The 24,506-nt window shown below is 41.2% G+C and overlaps 1 protein-coding gene across 1 annotated transcript in view; it reads right to left on the reverse strand.

Moving 5' to 3' along the window:
• The window catches only part of LOC133649858 (receptor tyrosine-protein kinase erbB-4-like), a 190,494-nt gene that overhangs the window by 41,980 nt on the left and 124,008 nt on the right, over nucleotides 1–24,506 (reverse strand). The window contains exons 13-15 of the mRNA XM_062046574.1: nucleotides 23,127–23,281; nucleotides 20,206–20,250; nucleotides 9,985–10,117 (exon numbers count right to left, since the gene is read on the reverse strand). Coding sequence (XP_061902558.1) covers nucleotides 9,985–10,117; nucleotides 20,206–20,250; nucleotides 23,127–23,281 — 333 coding nt within the window. The remainder of the gene's footprint in view (nucleotides 1–9,984; nucleotides 10,118–20,205; nucleotides 20,251–23,126; nucleotides 23,282–24,506) is intronic.

The following is a 24,506-nucleotide window of genomic DNA, read 5'->3' on the forward strand; positions in this document are numbered from 1 at the left end:
ACATACATATACACATACATATATATATACACATATACATACATATATACATATATATACACATATACTGTACATACATATATACATATATATACACATATACATACATATATACATACATAAATATATACATACATAAATATATATATACATATATACATACTGTCACGACTTGGTCTATGGCGTGGTTTGCTCTCCCGTGGTGCAAAATAATTGGAACGGACGTGGCGTGCAGGTAAAGACATAGTTTAATTATTACTATAAACTCAAACAAAAGGTACAAACAAAAGGCGCTCACAGCGGAGGTAAAAAACTTGACTAGACAAAACAAAAGGCGCGCACAATGGCGGAGAACTATGAACATTAAACAAAAACTTACGTGACAAGGAACTGTGAACATGGCATGAATGTATGATGTCGCCAGGACGAACAACAGAAACAGAAAAGCCTATATAGTGACATGATAAGTGAAAACAGGTGCGTGACTAACTGTGAACAGGTGCGTGACATGACAATGTGAAAACGTGAGACAGGTGTGTGTGAGTCCAAACGTGGAACAGGTGAAACTAATGAGTAACCATGGAAACAAAACAAAACAAAACCAGGAAGTGAAACCAGGAACTAAGGAAGTGTCCAAAAAACAAAACAGCACATGGCCAAACAAAAACATGAACACAGACATGACAGAACCCTCCCCTTACGGACAGATCCCAGATGGCCAAAAACAAAAAACAGGATCAAGAGTCATGGGAGGGGGGGAGGGGGACATGGCGGTGGGTCGCCAGACCAGGTGTCCCCGAATCCACCGGGGCAGAGTCAGGTGGCGACGGCGGGTAGACCGCCGCTGAACCTGACGAGGTGGGCGACCTGGGAATGGCCACATTCGTGGCAGACGAGGAGGTCGGCGCACCTGGCGTGGCGGACGCCCATGGAATGGCCACATCCTTGGCCGACGAGGAGGTGGGCGCGTTGTCGTGGCAGGCGGCGAAGCTTGGCGTGGTGCGTCAGGCGGCGAAGCTTGGCGTGGGGGGTCTTTGTCTTGGCGTGGGTGGTCTTGGCCTTGGCGGTCTTGGTCTTGGCAGCGTGGGTCATGGTCTTGGCAGCGTGGGTCTTGGTCTTGGACTTGGCGTGGTTGGTCTTGGACTTGGACTTGGCGTGGTTGGTCTTGGTCTTGGCGTGGGTCTTGGTCTTGGCGTGGGTCTTGGTCTTGGCGAGGGTCTGGGTCTTGGTCTTGGCGAGGGTCTGGGTCTTGGTCTTGGCGAGGGTCTGGGTCTTGGTCTTGGCGAGGGTCTGGGTCTTGGCGAGGGTCTTGGTCTTGGTCACTTGGCGGGTCTTGGTCTAGGTCACTTGGCGGTTCTTGGTCACTTGGCGGTTCTTGGTCTTGGTCACTTGGCGGGTCTTGGTCTTGGCTTTGGTCTTGGCGTGGGGCAGCCACGGGCGGCACTTGGCGGCGTGGGGAAGCCACGGGCGGCACTTGGCGGCGTGGGGAAGCCACGGGCGGCACTTGGCGGCGTGGGGCAGCCACGGGCGGCACTTGGCGGCGTGGGGCAGCCACGGGCGGCACTTGGCGGCGTGGGGCAGCCACGGGCGGCACTTGGCGGCGTGGGGCAGCCACTGGCGGCACTTGGCGTCGTGAAGCTGCGACTGGGCGTGGAGCAGGTACTGGCGGCGCTTGGCGTGGAGCAGGTAGATCTTGGCATGGTCGAAAAACTGGTGGTGGTGGTCGTGCTGGTGGCTGTGGCTTGGCGTGACGAAAGACTGGTGGTGGGGGTCGTGCTGGTGGCTGTGGCTTGGCAGGTCGAAAGACAGGTGGTGGTGGTCGCGCTGGAGGCTGTGGCTTGGCGTGACGATGCTGAGCCACCCCACCTGAACAATTCCCAGCCCTAGCCCCCCCCTCAAGGAGCGGATCCCAGACGCGCTCCCCGCGGTCTGGAACCGTCTTTTGGGGTGGGCGGAGGGGGTTCAGGAGGAGGGCAGAATCCTCCCCTCTAAATTGTCCAAAATGTCTTTCTTCTTGTACCTGGGATCTTGTGGGTGAAAAAAAAAAGTGTGACTTGGGCGTGGCTTGAGTCCTGGGGGGCGGGGCATGGAATTTGGGTGGCTTGGATTGACAGGATCTGATTTCTAAAAACATGTCCTGGTAATGTCTTATCATGTTTTTAGAGTCTTTGGCTGGAGGCGGATGATCAAAAGAAAAAGAGTTCAGAAAAAAAAAATCCTGGTCTGTGATGTCATTTTGGAGCTGTGGAGCTGGCAGCAACCTGCTTCCGCCCGGAGTGGGAGGAGCCTGCGGCAGCGCCGCATGCTGTCCGCTCGCCTTCCCTGATGTCTTTGGTCTGGAGCGGCGCTTCCAGGACTGCGGTGACGCAGCGCCATCCTCGGACCAACTGGAGCTCAATGGCACCAGATTTCCATCTGGCCCCCACATCAGGTCTCTGCGCTTACCGGAGGAATAACGCAGCGTCTCTTCCTCCAACGCGCGGAGGACCTCCCACGTTGCCTCGTCAAAATTGTCCAATTTTTTTGCGGGAGAGCTCTCGTGCTGACGACATCTGTCACGACTTGGTCTATGGCGTGGTTTGCTCTCCCGTGGTGCAAAATAATTGGAACGGACGTGGCGTGCAGGTAAAGACATAGTTTAATTATTACTATAAACTCAAACAAAAGGTACAAACAAAAGGCGCTCACAGCGGAGGTAAAAAACTTGACTAGACAAAACAAAAGGCGCGCACAATGGCGGAGAACTATGAACATTAAACAAACAAAAACTTACGTGACAAGGAACTGTGAACATGGCATGAATGTATGATGTCGCCAGGACGAACAACAGAAACAGAAAAGCCTATATAGTGACATGATAAGTGAAAACAGGTGCGTGACTAACTGTGAACAGGTGCGTGACATGACAATGTGAAAACGTGAGACAGGTGTGTGTGAGTCCAAACGTGGAACAGGTGAAACTAATGAGTAACCATGGAAACAAAACAAAACAAAACCAGGAAGTGAAACCAGGAACTAAGGAAGTGTCCAAAAAACAAAACAGCACATGGCCAAACAAAAACATGAACACAGACATGACACATACATAAATACATATATATACATACATACACATATATATACATACATACATATATATATATATATATATATATATATATATATATATATATATATATATATATATATATATATACATACATATACATATATACATACATACATATACATTTATACATACATACATACATACATACATATATACATACATACATACATGCATATATATATACATACATACATATACTGTACATACATACATACATACATACATACATACATACATACATACATACATACATACATACATACATACATACATACACATATACAAATGGACAAACTATGTTTTATGTTACTTAATAAATTTAGACACACAACAAGACGTAATTATTATAATGACAACAAAAGATCAAAGTTTTTAAATGACACTTTTAAAAAGTGCGCTAGCTAGCTTAGCAGTAGTACAACTGCTAATTTAGCACATACCCCGTGCTTCTTTTTTTTGTTAAAAGAAAAAATGTCCCTTCGATAAAAAAGTCACACTTGGAGTCCAAAGCCAAGAAGCTAAGCGGCTAGTTCAAGCAAGCTAGTTCAGGCAAACTGATAGTAGTCAATGGAATTAACATGTTATAACCTATTTTTTGATTTTCACTGTAATTTGGGACAAATTCAAGACAATTCTGTTTTTCGAGGGAAAAAACTAGAACAGGGATTGCGAAACAACATCAGTGGCCTTTGACATTCAGCTCGCTAACAGCTGGACTAACCTTACGGACCAGACCGGTCACATGACCTACTCTGCTCTGACATCCATTTAAGGATTTTGTAACATCCAGATCTTTATCCGTCCGTCAGTTTGCATTGTCCAGAGGCTGTCACAAGTGGATTAAAATGGATGTGTGCGACTGGGAGGAGGCAGAACCACCAGCACCAGCACCGCCCTTCCCCTGCTTCCTCCCTACGGCCTGACAGCCGCTGCCTCCACCTGAAAATGATCCTAACACGGTATGACAAGCTGACTCCTGCGGGCCCAAACTGTGATGACACAGCTGAACCTAAACCTGAAGTGTGCGCATGGATACACGGAGGTGATCCATGGACTGGATGGCAGGGGAAAGACTGCAAGGAAAACGTGCCCCCCAGGTCGAGAAGAAAGATGGATGTAATTAAAAATGTTGCCGAAGTACAGTGATACCTTGTTTTCCGTATGCCTGTAGGATTCGGTTACGACAAATAACTTCACCACGATTCAGCTCCAGGTATTGTAGTCTGTCTCATTTATTGTACGGCCAAACAAACTAGTCCATTTGCCTGTGTCATGATCTGTGGTCTAGATACCATACCATACCATACCAACTTTATTTATAAAGCCCTTTAAAATCATGTTTTGTTTAGTTATGTTCTGTTAGTTTTGGACTCCTTTTAGTTCCTGTTTGTGCACCTCCCTGAGTTTGTTTTGGTTGCCATGGTTGCTAATTATGTTCACCTGTCTCTAAATAGTGTTCGGCCGCTCACCTGCTACCCGAGCACTAATCAGAGGCATTATTTAAAGGCCTACTGAAAGCCACTACTACCGACCACGATAGTTTATATATCAATGATGAAATCTTAACATTGCAACACATGCCAATACGGCCGGGTTAACTTATAAAGTGACATTTAAAACTTCCCGGGAAATATCCGGCTGAAACATCGCGGTATGATGACGTATGCGCGTGACGAAGTCCGAGTAACGGAAGTTATGGTACCCCGTAGAATCCTATACAAAAAGCTCTGTTTTCATTTCATAATTCCACAGTATTCTGGACATCTTTTGCAATTTTTTTAATGAACAATGAAGGCTGCAAAGAAGACAGTTGTAGGTGGGATCGGTGTATTAGCAGCGGACTACAGCAACACAACCAGGAGGACTTTGTTGGAGCGCCAGCCGCGCTAGCCGTGCTAGCCGCCGACCTCACTTTGACTTCCTACGTCTCCGGGCCGCCAAACGCATCGGGTGAAGTCCTTCGTCCTTTTGCCGATCGCTGGAACGCAGGTGAGCACGGGTGTTGATGAGCAAATGAGGGCTGGCTGGCGTAGGTGGAGAGCTAATGTTTTTAGCATAGCTCTGTGCAGTCCGGTTGCTAAGTTAGCTTCAATGGCGTCGTTAGCACAGCATTGTTAACCTTCGCCAGCCTGGAAAGCATTAACCGTGTGTTTACATGTCCACGGTTTAATAGTATTGTTTATTTTCTATCTATCCTTCCAGTCGGGGGTTTATTTCTTTTGTTTCTATATGCAGTTAAAGCACGATGCTATCACGTTAGCTCGTAGCTAAAGCATTTCGCCGATGTATTGTCGTGGAGATAAAAGGCACTGAATGTCCATTTCGCGTTCTCGACTCTCATTTTCAAGAGGATATAGTATCCGAGGTGGTTTAAAATACAAATCTGTGATCTACAATAGAAAAAGGAGAGTGTGGAATCCAATGAGCCAGCTTGTACCTAAGTTACGGTCAGAGCGAAAAAAGATACGTCCATCGCTGCCTCTCAAGTCATTCACTGTAACGTTCCTCATCTACGAATCTTTCATCCTCGCTCAAATTAATGGGGTAATCATCACTTTCTCGGTCCGAATCTCTCTCGCTCCATTGTAAACAACGGGGAATTGTGAGGAATACTAGCTCCTGTGACGTCACGCTACTTCCGGTACAGGCAATGCTTTTTTTTATCAGCGAGCAAAAGTTGCGAACTTTATCGTCGATTTTCTCTACTAAATCCTTTCAGCAAAAATATGGCAATATCGCGAAATGATCAAGTATGACACATAGAATGGATCTGCTATTCCCGTTTAAATTTAAAAAAAATCATTTAAGTAGGCCTTTAAGCCTGCCATTGGCGGTCAGTCGGCCTGGCGTCATTGTTTCATGCGATACCATAGCTCATGCTGATGATTTCATGCTTAGTTCATGCTGCTCGTGCCTTGCCAAGTAAGTTTTGTTTATTTATGCCACAGTTAGCGACTTTTTGTTTCATGTCCATAGTTCAGGCTAAGTGTTAGCTTTTGTTTCCTGCGTTAAGTTGTGCCTTCGCCTCGTGCGCCTTTTTGTTTACACCTATTTGAGAGTCAAGAATAAATATGTTCCTACCTGCTGCCGTTGTCCGGAAAAGTCCGTTTGCATCTCGGGAGAACAATCCTCGCAGTAAGCTGCGTAAACCTCCTCGCTATGACAGCCTGCGTATCAGCGCGCGGAATCGAGTGCCCAAACAAACGTTTCTGTGTTTTGCAAAAGAAGTCACCATGCATGAGCTAAAGAAAGTCAGCAAACACAAAGGTGGACGTCTTTGTGGCTCTACCTTGCCTTCTTCCTGGCCGCTCATTGTCATCTTCGCCAGCAATAGTCTTCAATAAATGTGTGTAAGTGATGTTAAATGCTATATTAACAATTTTAATTGTCATTTATATGTAATTCTAATTATTTTCCATACAAAATGTAATTTGAATTATTCCTTTTTGAGTTTCTGGAAGGGGTAAATTGGATTTATATTAGAGATGTCCGATAATGGCTTTTTGGCGAAATCCGATATTCCGATATTGTCCAACTCTTAATTACCGATTCCGATATCAACCGATACCGATATATACAGTCGTGGAATTAACACATTGTTATGCCTAATTTTGTTGTGATGCCCCGCTGGATGCATTAAACAATAAAACTTTACCATGAATTGATTAACGTGGACCCCGACTTAAACAAGTTGAAAAACTTTTTCGGGTGTTACCATTTAGTGGTCAATTGTACGGAATATGTACTGTACTGTGCAATATACTAATTCAAGTTTCAATCAATCAATCAATCAATCAATCAAAAACGAAGGTTTTCCAAAATAAGAGAACAACTTCAACTCCAGTTATGGAAAAAAGTGCCAACATGGCACTGCCTTATTTATTTTGGTGGTAGCGGGGGATGTATATTGTAGCGTCCCGGAAGAGTTAGTGCTGCAAGGGGTTATGGGTATTTGTTCTGTTGTGTTATGTTGTGTTACGGTGCGGATGTTCTCCCGAAATGTTTTTGTCATTCTTGTTTGGTGTGGGTTCACAGTGTGGCGCATATTTGTAACAGTGTTAAAGTTGTTAATACGGTCACCCTCAGTGTGACCTGTATGGCTGTTGATCAAGTATGCCTTGCATTCACTTGTGCGTGTGAAAAGCCGTAGATATTATGTGACTGACGTTTATTGGCGCTCTGTACTTCTCCCTACGTCCGTGTACACAGCAGCGTTTTAAAAAAGTCATACATTTTACTTTTTGAAACCGATACCGATAATTTCCGATATTACATTTTAAAGCATTTATCGGCCGATATTATCGGACATCTCTAATTTATATTGTTTCTTATGGGAAAAAATGGCTTCTGTCTTTGTTGGACCTTTTGGACAAAATACTAGGTATTTTTGTACTCCTAATGAACTTACAGTGGGCCTATGGGGATTTTGGTCTATTCTAACTAATAAATGTTTCAATGTTTAATGGCCATGAATTGTACATCAGTGTGCAGTTATGTACAGCATTTACCTATATGACCCGATCCAAACAACCTTCCCTAGTCATGGGGAAGTAAAAAAAAAAAAAAAACTAAACCAGCACAACAATTCAACAAACATGGTCACACACAACACATCCTGCTTATTGAACTTTGTGGTTATTATAAACAATTTCCAGTCAGCATAAAAAAAATCTAAACTACACCTTTTTAAATCCATTACAAGGGATTCTGGGAAACATGCAAAACACTCTCTCCTAGGATTGTACGGTATACCGGTATTAGTATAGTACTGCAATACTAATGAATCATAATCGGTACGATACTGCCTCTGAAAAGTACCTGTCCGCCAGCGTATCTAGTCGATACTACTATGATTACGTTGATATTTTTTGGCATCACAACATCTCTCACAACATCATTTTTAAAATGTATATTATGTTTATAAACTCAGGAAATATGTCCCTGTACACATGAGGACTTTGAATATGACCAATGTATGATCCTGTAACTACTTGGTATCGGATTGATACCCAAATTTGTGGTATCATCCAAAGCTAATGTAACGTATCAAACAGAACAATAAATTATTATTACATTTTAACAGAAGTGTAGAGAGAACATGTTGTAACAGCAAATAAGCAGATATTAACAGTAAATAAACAAGTGGATTAATAATTCATTTTCTACCACTTGTCCTTAATAATTTTGACAAAATAATAGAATGATAAATGACACAATATGTTACTGCATATGTCAGCAGCTAAATTAGGAGCCTTTGTTTGTTTACTTACTAATAAAAGACAAGTTGTCTTGTATGTTCACTATTTTATTTAAGGACAAACTTGCAATAAGAAGCATATGTTTAATGTACCCTAAGGATTTTTTCTTAAAATAAAACCAATAATGCAATTTTTTGTGGTCCCCTTTATTTAGAAAAATGCAGAATAGTATCGAAATAATTTTGGTACCGGTACCAAAATATTGGTAACGGGACAATACTAGTCTCTCCACACATATCCATTGTTTGCGGATTTTAGCTGTTTGATATTTATGATTGATTAAAAAACTTTAAAGAGGTCATCACGGAAGTAAACAAGGTAGTGGTCGAAGTTTCCCATCCTCTTAATAACCAATTATAATTATTATTAATTATATATCCATTATAATTAGGGATGTCCGATAATGGCTTTTTGCCGATATCCGATATTCCGAAATTGTCCAACTCTTTAATTACCGATACCGATATCAACCGATACCGATATCAACCGATATATGCAGTCGTGGAATTAACACATTATTATGCCTAATTTGGACAACCAGGTATGGTGAAGATAAAGTACTTTTTAAAAAAATCAGTAAAATAAGATAAATAAATAAATAAAAAATTCTTGAATAAAAAAGAAAGAACAACAATATAAAAACAGTTACATAGAAACTAGTAATGAATGAAAATGAGTAAAATTAACTGTTAAAGGTTAGTACTATTAGTGGACCAGCAGCACGCACAATCATGTGTGCTTACGGACTGTATCCCTTGCAGACTGTATTGATATATATTGATATATAATGTAGGAACCAGAATATTAATAACAGAAAGAAACAACCCTTTTGTGTGAATGAGTGTAAATGGGTGAGGGAGATTTAATTAAAAAAAACAAAAAAAAACAAAAAACGATACCGATAATAAAAAAAACGATACCGATAATTTCCGATATTACATTTTAACGCATATATCGGCCGATAATATCAGCAAGCCGATATTATCGGACATCTCTAATTATAATAATATGTAATCATATATATTTATTATTTTTTAAGCCCAATGCAGCCCCCCCCCGTCTAAAAGTTTGGACACCCCTGATCTAGACCAAAAATAAGTGTTTTAGATGTAAATTCTAATCACCATAGTTCCACTTTCAAACAACGTTTTTCCCAATTTCCTTTTTTGGGGACTACTAGAATAATTAGTTAACTGTGATGATGACCCCGTGCGACCTCGAAAGGGACAAACGGTAGAAAATGGATGGATGGATGGATATTTGTCTGCCGGCAAATCCAAAATCACCCCAAAAAAAAAAAAAAAATAAAAAAAAAAAAAAAATATATATATATATATATATATATATGTATATATATATATATATATATATATATATATATATATATATATATATATATATATATATATACATACATATATATATATATATATATATAAATATATATATATATATATATATATATATATATATATATATATATATATATATATATATATATATATATATATATATATATATATATATATATATATATATATATATATATATATATATATATATATTAATAGTATTTAGGAGAAAGAAACAAAAGACATGCCCAAATACGGCCCTTACCTCCGTCTCCAGGAAGCGGCGCAAGGCCCTCTTCTTTTTGATGCTTTTACGTCGAACGTACACGGCGACACTGAGCGCCACGATGACAATGATGAACAGGCCACCGATGATTCCAGCAGCAATGAGGGGCGTCCTGTAGCAATGGAGGTAAGGGAGGGGGGGCGGTTGCATTAGCTGGAAATAACGAAGAAAAACGGAAAATATTCCCATATATGAACAATACAAAGAAAATAATGGAGTAATAAAATACGAATCTTAAAAAGTCAGCATTAGAGATGTCCGACAATATCGGCCTGCCGATATTATCGGCCGATAAATGTTTTATGGACAGTCAGCGACCTCTTTGCACTATGCGCCTCAGCATCCGCTGACCCCTGTCTGTCAGTTTACGTGGCCTACCACTTGGTGGCTGAGTTGCTGTTGATCCCAAACTCTTCCATGTTCTTATAATAAAGCCTGGATGTGTTGCACAGGTGGTATCTTATGACAGTTCCACGCATTCTTTCACAAATGTTTGTACACTGGCAAAAAGTCAGTGTTCAAAAACAAGAAAAAAAAAATACAAAATTTACGGGTATTTTATTTGAACTCAGCAAAATTATCTACGAGAAAATTTGGCTTGTCAAGACTTTCCAAAACAAGCAAAATTAGCTAACCTCAATGAACCCAAAAATACCTTAAAATAAGTATATTCTCACTAATAACAAGTGCACTTTTCTTGGTAGAAAAAAAAAGAGACCTTTTTGCTCAATATGTTCAAAAATATTCTTAAATGAAGTAAATGCTAGTGCCATTATCTTGACATAATGATATGCGCTCGGCATTACATTTCTTGAAACCAGCAAACTTATACTAAAAACTAATTTATTGTTCTTAATGGAAAGGCAACAAGGCAACCGCTTGTTACTCTCGGGGTCTCCTAGCCGCTCAGGCAAATCATATGGTCTAAAAATGCATTTTTCCATGGATAACATGACATCATCGCGCCAAGTGCGTGCTCTTTCAGTCAATTAGTGCGCATATATACAGGCCGGCCCCCGGCCAAAAATTTTTTAATTGTAATTTTAAAGAATTTATCTGAATGTGCATGAACTATTTCTGTTCAAAACTGTTACAAATGTTAAATGTTTAAATATTAACTGTCAGTTTACTGTACTGTGCCAACTGTACTACTATATGAGTATGTGTTTTCTATTGTTTCATTTAAAATAAAACAGCAAAGTCCATTTGGCTGTCATCTGTTTTAGTTATGCGACACAATTGTGTCAAAGTCATGATTTTTTTTTTTTCATGCTTGAAATAAGAAATTATTACTTTAAAAAAGTACTTTTATACTTGTGAGTGTTGATGACACAGCTTTGCAACAGTTGATATTCTAGTTTCAAGCATATTTTACTCAATATAGGTCATCAAATCTCAGCAACAAGCTGTAATATCTTACTGAGATCATTTAGGACCAAAACCCTTAAAACAAGTAAAACACTCTAACATAAAATCTGCTTAGTGAGAGAAAATAAGCAAATATCAGCCTTATTTGAGATACTTAATCTTACTTAGATTTCAGTTTTTGCAGTGTAGAATCAGTCTCCATGCCTAAGAGCTTAATTTTATACAAGTTATTAGGACACCTGATCCTGATCATTTGGATGGGTGGCCAAATCCTTTTGGCAACATAGTGTATATTTGTAATTCATCCATCTGCAGCTTCACATTAACACTCATAAATGTGTGGTACATCAATATTTTGTCCTAAATGATGGGGGATCTTATTTGCAAGCTGTGCTCAAAAGGTTAAATGCCCCGCTAACGCGTTTGACATTTACATACCTGTTGCACGTGCAAGTTGGCCTACGCTACCCCCTCTTTTCATTGCTTTGGTCTTTTTATCGCCCACCAATTGCATTTCATTGCCCTCATCAGGGCCACCATGTTAGACAAATGTGGCAGGAAAAAAAACCTGGCGCTACCTCATACTCGACGTTTAAAACTCTATTAGTTGTAGAAGCCATTAGCGGCTAATGGAAGATGTGTGTAGCACGGTATTGCGGCGGCGAAGCGAGGTGCCGTATCGATTGCGGCGGCCCCGAAAGAAGAAAGGGGGAGTCGGGAGGGAGCTTGAAATTTACAAAGAGGGTTGGGGTTTCAACATAATGAGATATACAGTCATGTGGTGAATAGTAATGCCGCAGTTTGGAGTGATTAGGTCGACGGGGGTTGAGAAGCAAGGAGACGCAGACAGAATTGAAAAAAGGGGTAGGGGGGGGGGGGTTGAAAAGGACATGGAAGAAACAAAATAAAATATGTGACGGGAACGAAACGGCGGTAATGTCAGGGTCACGGAACAAGAAAGCGCAAACGAACAGTCAGACGGCACAAGGTGAGAGACAACGGGAAGGGCTTCTCTAATTAGGAGGAAAGGATTTACGGGCGAAGAGGCGACGCCGGGGTCGCCGCCAGATGAAACGGAAGAACAGCGTCGTGCGAGCGAAGAAGCCCCCTGAGGCCAGCAGAAGTACTCGTTCGTGCTTTAACGGATCCCCCGTTGCAGTCCCACGTTTGGCTCGATTCTAATGAGTCACTTTTGCTGTAATTGTTCAAATAACTTCCTTTTATATGCACGCTAATGGAGTTGTTATGTCACATTGTCCAAAGCTGTGTTTTTCTACCTTTTTGGAGCCGAGGCACATTTTTTGCGTTAAAAAAAATTCCTGAGGCACACCACCAGCAAAACTCACAATTGTTGGATATGACTTTAAAGGCCTACTGAAATGATTTTTTTTTATTTAAACGGGGATAGCAGATCCATTCTATGTGTCATACTTGATCATTTCGCGATATTGCCATATTTTTGCTGAAAGGATTTAGTATAGAACAGGGGTCGGCAACCTTTACCACTCAAAGAGCCATTTTGGCAAGTTTCACAAATTAAAGAAAGTAATGGGAGCCACAAAAATTTTTTTAAAATGAAAAACTCCGCATACAAAGCTTAAATGCTGTGTGCTATGTTAACCAGGGGTCTCCGACACACGCACCGGCACACACTTTAATGTGGACATTTGATGTTAGTGCAGCCCGCGAGTTTTGAATAATTGACTGGCGCTTGATAGCGTCATACTTGCCAACCATCTCATTTTTCCCGGGAGACTCCCGAATATCAGAGCGTGATGACACTGCATTTGGCACCCTCTACAGTCTGCCCTAACTGTGTACCTGCTCGACTACACGTACAATGCAGTTTCAGCTTGCTCACGTAAGCGACAGCAAGGCGTACTACCTCAGGTGCCACACATCTTACACTAACGGTACCAATACCCAGAATCCCATGCAGCACTAACTCTTCCGTACTAGGTCAGCAGCCACACATCTTACACTAACGGTACCAATACCCAGAATCCCATGCAGCCCTAACTCTTCCGCTCAACCAACGCACGGAGGGGGCGAGGGGGGCGGGGGGGGGGGGGGGGGGGGGGGTTGATGTGTGGGGGGATTTGGTGGTAGCGGGTGTATAATGTAGACCGGAAGAGTTAGGGCTGCATGGGATTCTGGGTAATGGTTGTGTTGTGTTTATGTTGTGTTACGGTGGGATGTTCTCCAGAAATGTGTTTTTCATTCTTTTTTGGTGTGGGTTCACAGTGTGGCGCATATTTGTAACGTAACAATGTTAAAGTTGTTTGATACGGCTACCGTCAGTGTAAGCTGTGTGGCTGATGAGTAAGTATGCTTTGCTGTCTCCTGCGTGTGCAAGTAATAACAACATGCAACATGTGGCTGGACTGGCACGCTGTATGCAAATGTTATTGAGGACAATTACTGCAGTGAAATTAGGGCACGCACTTTATTTAGTAATTAGAGTGTAAATAGGATTGTTTTTTCCCTGAGAGATATCTATGAGAGACACTGAGATTCTTAAGTCTCCTGGGGAAATCGGGGGCGTCGGCATGTATGTAGCTGAGCCGCATCAGAGTGGTCAAGGAGCCGCATGCGGCTCCGGAGCCGCGGGTTGCCGACCCCTGGTATAGAACAACGACGATAAAGTTTGCAACTTTTGGTCGCTGATAAAAAAAAAAGCTTTGCCTATACCGGAAGTAGCGTGACGTCACAGGAGCTAGTATTCCTCACAATTCCCCGTTGTTTACAATGGAGCGAGAGCGATTCGGACTGAGAAAGCGACGATTACCCCATTAATTTGAGCGAGGATGAAAGATTCGTGGATGAGGTACGTTAGAGTGAAGAACTAGAGAGGCAGTGCAGGGTGTATCTTTTTTCGCTCTGACCGTAACTTAGGTACAAGCTGGCTCATTGGATTCCACACACTCTCCTTTTTCTATTGTGGATCACGGATTTGTATTTTAAACCACCTCGGATACTATATCCTCTTGAAAATGAGAGTCGAGAACGCGAAACGGACATTCAGAGTGACTTTTATCTCCCCGACAATACATCGGCGAAGCTCTTTAGCTACTGAGCTAGCGTGATAGCATCTGGCTCCAATGCAGATAGAAACAAAATAAATAAATCCCTGACTGGAAGGATGGACATAAGATCAACAATACTATTAAACCATGGACATGTAAATACACGGTTAATAATTCTCAGCCTGGCAAAGCTTAACAATGCTGTTGCTAACGACGCTAAAGCTAACTTAGCAACTTAGCAACCGGACCTCACAGAGCTATGATAAAAACATTAGCGCTCCACTTACGCCAGCCAGCCCTCATCTGCTCATCAACACCCGTGCTCACCTGCGTTCCAGCGATCGACGGCGCGACGAAGGACTTCACCCGACCACCGATACGTTGGCGGCTAGCATCGGCTAGCGCGTCTGCTATCCAAGTAAGCACTCCTGGTTGTGTTGCTACAGCCAGCCGCTAATACACCGATCCCACCTACAACTTTCTTCTTTGCAATCTCCATTGTTCATTAAACAAATTGCAAAAGATTCACCAACACAGATGTCCAGAATACTGTGGAATTGTTCGATGAAAACAGAGCTTTTTGTATGGTGACACATTGGGTACGAATACTTCCGTTGCCGTCGTGACGTCACGCACATACGTCATCATCCAAAGACGTTTTCAACCGGAAGTTTAGCGGGAAATTTAAAATGTCACTTTATAAGTTAACCCGGCCGTATTGGCATGTGTTGCAATGTTAAGATTTCATCATTGATATATAAACTATCAGACTGCGTGGTCGCTAGTAGTGGCTTTCAGTAAGCCTTTAAACCATAACCAACCATGCATCAATATAGCTCTTGTCTCAAAGTAGGTGTACTGTCACATCACGCCGTGACTTATTTAGATTTTTTTTTGCTGTTTTCCTGTGTGTAGTGTTTTAGTTCTTGTCTTGCGCTCCTATTTTTGTATTTTTTTTTTCTTGTTTTTGAACACTGACTTTTTGCAGTGCACTGCAGTGTTTTTCAACCTTTTTTGAGCCGAGGAAAAATCAGCAAAAATCATTAAAAAACGAAACTCAGTTGACAGTAAAAAGTCGTTGTCGCAATTGTTGGATATGACTTTAAACCATAACCAACCATGCTTAAATATACACTACCGTTCAAAAGTTTGGGGTCACCCAAACAATTTTGTGGAATAGCCTTCATTTCTAAGAACAAGAATAGACTGTCGACTTTCAGATGAAAGTTCTCTTTTTCTGGCCATTTTGAGCGTTTAATTGACCCCACAAATGTGATGCTCCAGAAACTCAATCTGCTCAAAGGAAGGTCAGTTTTGTAGCTTCTGTAACGAGCTAAACTGTTTTCAGATGTGTGAACATGATTGCACAAGGGTTTTCTAATCATCAATTAGCCTTCTGAGCCAATGAGCAAACACATTGTACCATTAGAACACTGGAGTGATAGTTGCTGGAAATGGGCCTCTATACACCTATGTAGATATTGCACCAAAAACCAGACATTTGCAGCTAGAATAGTCATTTACCACATTAGCAATGTATAGAGTGTATTTCTTTAAAGTTAAGACTAGTTTAAAGTTATCTTCATTGAAAAGTACAGTGCTTTTCCTTCAAAAATAAGGACATTCCAATGTGACCCCAAACTTTTGAACGGTAGTGTAGCTCTTGTCTCAAAGTAGGTGTCCTGTCACCACCTGTCACATCACGCCGGGACTTATTTTGAGTTTTTTTTGCTGTTTTCCTGTGTGTAGTGTTTTAGTTCTTGTGTTGCGTGTCACGACGGGGTTTCCGCTTACTTCAGGGTCGTTCTCCCAGGAAGGCAAACAGACGACTCCGGACAGGATATGCAGGTAGGAACATGATTTAATTTTAAGAAACACTCAACGAGGTACAAAACAGAAAACAACCCGAAAGCAAGCGTACCTACCGCACGCGGAAGCTAAGGCAAAAACTTAGGGCAGGAAACATGAAACTATAGACATGAAACCTCACTAAACTGTGGCATGAAACAAATAGCACTAACTATGGCATAGAACAAACACGAAACTGTGGCATGAAACCAATAGCATTAACTATGGCATAGAACAAACACGAAACTGTGGCATGAAACCAATAGCATTAACTATGGCATAGAACAAACACGAAACTGTGGCATGAAACCAATAGTATTAACTATGGCATAGAACAAACACGAAACTGTGGCATGAAACCAATAGCATTAACTATGGCATAGAACACACACGAAACTGTGGCATGAAACCAATAGCATTAACTATGGCATAGAACAAACACGAAACTGTGGCATGAAACCAATAGCATTAACTATGGCATAGAACAAACACGAAACTGTGGCATGAAACCAATAATGATGCCCGGACAACTGACTGGCAAAGGCAGGCTTGAATAGTCCTCTGATTAAAAGCAGGTGCACGTCCCGAACACCAGAGGCATGTGAAAATCATAAGTAGCCATGGTAACTAAAACAAACTCAGGTGTCAAACAGGAACTAAAAGAGTCCAAAACTAACAGAACATAACAAAAACATGATCCGGACCACGGATCATGACAGTGTGCTCCTATTTTGGTGGCTTTTTCTCTTTTTTTGGTATTTTCCGGTGGCAGTTTCATGTCTTCCTTTGAGCGATATTTCCCGCATCCACTTTGTTTTCGCAATCAAGACTATTTCAGTTGTTTTTATCCTTCTTTGTGGGGACATTGTTGATTGTCATGTCATGTTCGGATGTACATTGCGGACGACTTCTTTCCTCCACAGTAAGTCTTTGCTGTTGTCCAGCATTCTGTTTTTTTTTTTTTACTTTGTAGCCAGTTCAGTTTTAGTTTTCGTTCTGCATAGTCTTCCCTAAGCTTCAATGCCTTTTCTTAGGGGCACTCACCTTTTGTTTATTTTTGGTTTACGCATTAGACCTTAGAGTCAGGGGGCAGGGTTAGAAGATAAAAAAGCAGCTGTTGTCATGCCAGAGTCTGAACATTTGTGTCCCAATTGTCTTATTATTTTTTTGCCCTTGAATGAACATACAGTATACATTACTTAAGATAAAAGCTGGTCTAGTGTTGTCCCGATACCAAAATGTATTTCGGTACTTTTCTAAATAAAGGGGGGCCACAACAAATGTCATCATTGGCTTTATTTGAACAAAAAATCTTACGAAACGTTAAACATATGTTTCTTATTGCAAGTTTGTCCTTAAATAAAATAGTGAACAAACAAGACAACTTGTCTTTTAGTAGTAAGTAAACAAAGAAAAGCTCCTAATTCGTCTGCTGACATATGCAGTAACATATTGTGTCATTTATCATTCTATTATTTTGTCAAAATTATTAAGGAAAAGTGGTAGAAAATTAATTACTAATCTACTTGTTCATTTACAGTTAATATTTGCTTATTTTCTGTTTCAACATGTTCTATCTAACTACACTGTTAAAATGTAATAATCACTTATTCTTCTGTTGTCAGTAAGTCTTTGCTGTTGTCCAACATTCTGTTTTTGTTTACTTTGTAGCCAGTTCAGTTTTAGTTTCGTTCCGCATAGCCTTCCCTAAGCTTCAATGCATTTTCTTAGGGGCACTGACCTTTTGTTTATTTTTGGTTTAAGCATTAGACACCTTTTTACCTGCACACTGCCTCCCGCTGTTTCCGACATCTACAAAGCAATTAGCTACCGGCTGCCACTTACTGATATGGAAGAGTATTACACGGTTACAACACATAATTTGCAGACTATGATTACCAGTTTGCAAAAAATATTTTAACCCAAATACACTGCAAAAACTGAAATCTAAGTAAGATTAAATATCTCAAATAAGGGTGATAAATGCTTATTTCCTGTCTGATAAGATAATTCTTCTCACTAAGCAGATTTTATGTTCGAGTGTTTTACTTGTTTTAAGGGTTTTGGTCCTAAATGATCTCAGTAAGATATTACAGCTTGTTGCTGAGATTTGATGACCTATATTGAGTAAAACATGCTTGGAACTAGAATATCAACTGTTGCAAAGCTGTGTCATCAACACTCACAAGTGTAAAACTACTTTTTTAAAGTAATCATTTCTTATTTCAAGCATGAAAAAAAAAATCATGTTTTTGACACAATTGTGTCTCATAATTAAAACAGATGACAGCCAAATGGATTTTGCTGTTTTATTTCCAATGAAACAATAGAAAATACGTACTCATATAGTAGTACAGTTGGCACAGTACAGTAAACGGACAGTTAATATTTAAACATTTAACATTTCTAACAATTTTGAACAGAAATAGTTCATGCACATTCAAATAAATTCTTCAAAATTACAATAAAAAAAATTTGGCCGGGGGCCGGGCTGTATATATGCGCACTAATTGACTGAAAGAGCACGCACTTGGCGCGATGATGTCATGTTATCCATGGAAAAATGCATTTTTAGACAATATGATTTACCTGAGCGGCTACGAGACCCCGAGAGTAACAAGCGGTTGCCTTGTTGCCTTTCCATTAAGAACAATAAATCAGTTTTTAGTATAAGTTTGCTGGTTTCAAGATATGTAATGCCGAGCGCATATCATTATGTCAAGATAATGGCACTAGCATTTACTTCATTTAAGAATATTTTTCAACATATTGAGCAAAAAGGTCTAATTTTTTTTTTCTACCAAGAAAAGTGCACTTGTTATTAGCGAGAATATACTTATTTTAAGGTATTTTAGGGTTCATTGAGGTTAGCTAATTTTAATTGTTTTGGAAAGTCTCGACAAGCCGAATTTTCTTGTTCTATTGGCAGATAATTTTGCTTAGTTCATATAAAATAACCCTCATTTTTGTATTCTTTTTTCTTGTTTTTGAACACTGACTTTTTGCAGTGTTGTGAGACGACGTCGGCCAACCCCGGAAGCTCGAACGGGTTCTCCAAACTGTGAGTTCAGATATTTTATGTCTTTATTTTTTCACATTTAATATGTTTTTTGCCATTTTAATTTTGACAGTACCACATAAGATATGTTTTAGTTGCTGATGCGGGTTTATTGATTTTTAAATGCGCCAGAAAATAACCAATTGTGTACACTGTTGATGTGGTTCAATGCGCAGTAAATGTGTTTCTTTATACCGTATTTTTCGGACTACAAGTCGCAGTTTTTTTCATAGTTTTCATAGTTTTATACTCAGGAGCGACTTATGTGTGAAATGATTAACACATTAGCGTAAAATATCAAATAATATTATTTAGCTCATTCACGTAAGAGACTAGACGTATAAGATTTCATGGGATTTAGCGATTAGGAGTGACAGATTGTTTGGTAAACGTATAGCATGTTCTATATGTTATAGTTATTTGAATGACTCTTACCATAATATGTTACGTTAACATACCAGGCACCTTCTCAGTTGGTTATTTATGCCTCATATAACGTACACTTATTCAGCCTGTTGTTCACTATTCTTTATTTATTTTAAATTGCCTTTCAAATGTCTATTCTTGGTGTTGGCTTTTATCAAATAAAATTCCACCCAAAATGCGACTTATACTCCAGTGCGACTTATATATGTTTTTTTCCTTCTTTATTATGCATTTTCGGCCGGTGCGACTTATACTCCGAAAAATACGGTAGTATTTCTCCAGCAATGGTCATGTGGTGACATAAATGATGGCATTTTGAGAGGTAATAATAGGACACAGGACATCACTGAAGGCCGAGGTGTGGAAACGCATGTTAAAAAGTATAAGAAATGTGTCTCAATGCTTTTGTTGGTATGTTTGTGTTCATGCATTTGGGCAGTGGCAGCATGATAAATGTTTGCAACGACCCCTTACCTGTCCATCATCCCAACACAATCTTGGAGTCTTGGCCCAATGCACCTGCAGGGCAGAGAAAGCAGAGACGTCGTCCATTAAAGAAAGGACAGCTTATGAGCAAACCTCAGGTTGTCTTTCTTTTGCGTCACTCAGCTGTCACCGAGCACGAAATGAAACCGTGAGCACGGCTGACCACTCATCACAATATGACAGGCTCAGAAACCCTGTTATTTGTTTCACATGAGAGAAACACGTTTTTTTTTTTTTTTTTTATGTGGAGGACTGTAAAATGATTCTGATCTGTGAGCAGAACAAGGTAGCTGTCTCGACAACAAACAGTGACCGGTTAGACTTCATCCTTATCTGATTCCTGCTTGGTTGCCTTCTTGTAACTGATCCACTCTAATCATGGGGTCCTGTGAAAGTGTCCCTAAGTTGATCCCGACTGCTTAGTGGCTCTTAAGAGGCCAGTTTGTTCTGACAGGCTGACCTGTGACCTCGGCTACATCTTACTCAGTGTTCTGATTGTTAATCCAGAGGACCTTGTAGTCAGGGAGCAGGGTTAGAAGATAAAAGGCAGCTATTGTCATGCCAGAGTCTGAACATTTTTGTCCCAATTGTCTTATTTTTTTTGCCCTTGAATGAACAGATACATTCCTTAAAGGCCTACTGAAAGCCACTACTACCGACCACGCAGTCTGATAGTTTATATATCAATGATGACATCTTAACATTGCAACACATGCCAATACGGCCGGGTTAACTTATAAAGTGCAATTTTAAATGTCCCGCAAAACTTACGGTTGAAAACGTCTATGTATGATGACGTATGCGCGTGACGTCAATGGTTGAAGCGGAAGTATTCGGACACATTGTATCCCAATACAAACAGCTCTGTTTTCATCGCAAAATTCCACAGTATTCTGGACATCTGTGTTGGTGAATCTTTTGCAATTTGTTTAATGAACAATGGAGACTGCAAAGAAGAAAGTTGTAGGTGGGATCGGTGTATTAGCGGCTGGCTGTAGCAACACAACCAGGAGGATTATGACTTGGATAGCAGACGCGCTATCCGCCGCTAGCCGGCGCTAGCCGGCGCTAGCCGGCGCTAGCCGGCGCTAGCCGGCGCTAGCCGCCGCCGCTAGCCGCCGCCGCTAGCCGCCGCCGCTAGCCGCCGCCGCTAGCCGCCGCCGCTAGCCGCCGCCGCTAGCCGCCGCCGCTAGCCGCCGCCGCTAGCCGTCGCTAGCCGTCGCTAGCCGCCGCTAGCCGTCGCTAGCCGCCGCTAGCCGCCGACCGCATCGATAATCGGGTGAAGTCCTTCGTCGCGCCGTCGATCGCTGGAACGCAGGTGAGCACGGGTGTTGATGAGCAGATGAGGGCTGGCTGGCGTAGGTGGACAGCTAATGTTTATATCATAGCTCTAATGAGGTCCCGTAGCTAAGTTAGCTTCAATGGCGTCGTTAGCAACAGCATTGCTAGGCTTCGACAGGCGGCACAGCATTAACCGTGTGGTTACAAGTCCAGTGTTTGGTTCGGTGTCTCCTGATAGTAGTATTGTTGATCTTCTGTCTATCCTTCCAGTCAGGGGCTTATTTCTTTTGTTTCCATCTGCATTTAAGCACGATGCTATCACGTTAGCTCCGTAGCTAAAGTGCTTCGCCGATGTATTGTCGTGGAGATAAAAGTCACTGTGAATGTCCATTTCGCGTTCTCGACTCTCATTTTCAAGAGGATATAGTATCCGAGGTGGTTTAAAATACAAATCCGTGATCCACAATAGAAAAAGGAGAGAGTGGGGAATCCAATGAGCCCTTGTACCTAAGTTACGGTCAGAGCGAAAAAAGATATGTCCTGCACTGCACTCTAGTCCTTCACTCTCACGTTCCTCATCCACAAATCTTTCATCCTGGCTCACATTAATGGGGTAATCGTCGCTTTCTCGGTCTGAATCGCTCTCGCTGCTGGTGTAAACAATGGGGAAATGTGAGGAGCCTTTCAACCTGCGACGTCACGCTACTTCCGGTACAGGCAAGGCTTTTTTTTATCAGCGACCAAAAGTTGCGAACTTTATCGTCGATGTTCTCTACTAAATCTTTTCAGCAAAAATATGGCAATATCGCGAAATGATCAAGTATGACACATAGAATGGATCTGCTATCCCCGTTTAAATAAAAACATTTCATTTCAGTAGGCCTTTAAGATACAACCTGGTCTAGTGTTGTCCCAATACCAAAATGTATTTCGGTACTTTTCCAAATAAAGGGGGACCACAAAAAATGTCATCATTGGCTTTATTTAAACAGAAAATCTTACAATACATTAAACATATGTTTCTTATTGCAAGTTTGTCCTTAAATAAAATAGTGACCATTCAAGACAACTTGTCTTTTTGTAGTAAGTAAACAAACAAAGTCTCCTAATTCATATGCTGACATGTGCAGTAACATATTGTGTCTATTATTATTCTATTATTTAGTCAAATTTATTAAGGACAAGTGGTAGAAAATTAATTACCGTATTTTTCGGACTATAAGTCACAATTTTTTTCATAGTTTGGCCGGGGGTGCGACTTATACTCAGGAGTGACTTATGTGTGAAATTATTAACACTTTACCGTAATTTTTTTTTTATGGCACTGCATCCGGTCTCGTCTCCCCTAGACGGTCCTCTCCAAGGTTTCTCATAGTCATTCACATCGACGTCCCACTGGGTTGTGAGTTTTTCCTTGCCCTTATGTGGGCTCTGAACCGAGGATGTTGTTGTGGCTTGTGCAGCCCTTTGAGACACTTGAGATTTAGGGCTATATAAATAAACATTGATTGATTGATTGATTGATAATACCGGTATACCGTACAACCCTAACCTGGTCAAAACGGGGATGGGTCCGTGTAAATCTCATATAGTCAGACCTTCATTAGTATACAACAAGGCTCTCTTACCCCTGGGTGCAGTTGGCGTGGCAGGGGTGACACTCGTTGTTGGCCTTGGCGTACTTAAAGATGAAACTGTTCGCCCCCTGCAGGCCGTCAGGGCATTTATCCACACAGTTAGGCCCATCTTTGAAGTGGAGGCACTTCACACACTGGTCCGGACCCTGGAAGACCCCAATGATGGAATGGAAAAAACAAAACGATGATCAGAAAGGTGAAAGAAACCAGCCAGGAAACAGAAGGCAAAAGTGTTCCACACGGAAAAGAATGAACACAAGTACAATATGGCGGAATTGAATACACACCTGGCAAATCCTGTTAACATGCTCACTTCCTGTCATGGCTAATGTGGCTGGCGGGGCGAATGATTTATAACATACCGAGCGCAAATTGCCTGGACTGTATTCCGGCGCAGCCCTATGTCAAACGCGGCAATCAACACAATCAGATCGTGCGGAGGTAAGCGCACTGGGATGGCGACTGGTAAAAATGGAACAAGCTCAGCTGCAGTGGGGTCATGAATATAGAAGACGTGTGTGTTTTTAGAATTGTGCATTCAACGTCAGAAAATGGAAAGCGTCATCCCCGTTTGTCACATTCATCCAGAGGCAGGGACGGACTTTACCGTCAGGCGACCGCAGGCAGTTGCCCTGGGCCCCAAAAAGTCTCATAAAAAACTATCAAGAAAATGTAGTTTTCATCTGTTTAACCTTCGTCTTGTGTTAGGGTCGGCACCGACCCGTTTTAGTTTTTAATTGCATAAAAGAACCACATAAATGTATTCTTTTGCGTCATGGCTTTTTGACTTTGTCAGGAACCTCTATTTCAACAAAATAAAACTTTTTTTTATTTTATTTTTTATTTTATTATAAAATGCTCTGGTTGAAATTATGACCTTGGTGTTGTTAGGGTCGGTTTCGACCCAGTTATAAAAATAAGATTATAAAGCAATAATTAGAGCCAAAACTGAACACACTGACAGCTATCTCCTCTCCCAATCATGTGAGCTTTAGAGAATTCTCATTTTACCTTGTTATCCAGTACAAAAACAAACAAAGACGGGCATGTCCAGACATGTGAGGTCAATTCAGTATAGAGTTGGTGCAGCATGCAAAAATGAAAAAAAAAAAGATTTACAGTGAGAGAAGTTCTGGATTTTGGTGAAAATGAGGGAGAGGACACAGAGCAGCATCGTGATACGGATGAACAGGTTTCTGAGGAGGAAGACAATGTGGAGTATCATCCAGAAGACACAGACACATCTGATGAGGAGGTCATACCAAAGACTATAAAAATGGGACCCATTACCTCCCTGCTTAGCACTCAGCATCAAGGGTTGGAATTGAGGGTTAAATCACCAAAAATGATTCCCAGGCACGGCCACTGCTG

The sequence above is a fragment of the Entelurus aequoreus genome, linkage group LG01, assembly GCF_033978785.1.
Source record: "Entelurus aequoreus isolate RoL-2023_Sb linkage group LG01, RoL_Eaeq_v1.1, whole genome shotgun sequence".
NCBI lineage: Eukaryota > Metazoa > Chordata > Actinopteri > Syngnathiformes > Syngnathidae > Entelurus > Entelurus aequoreus.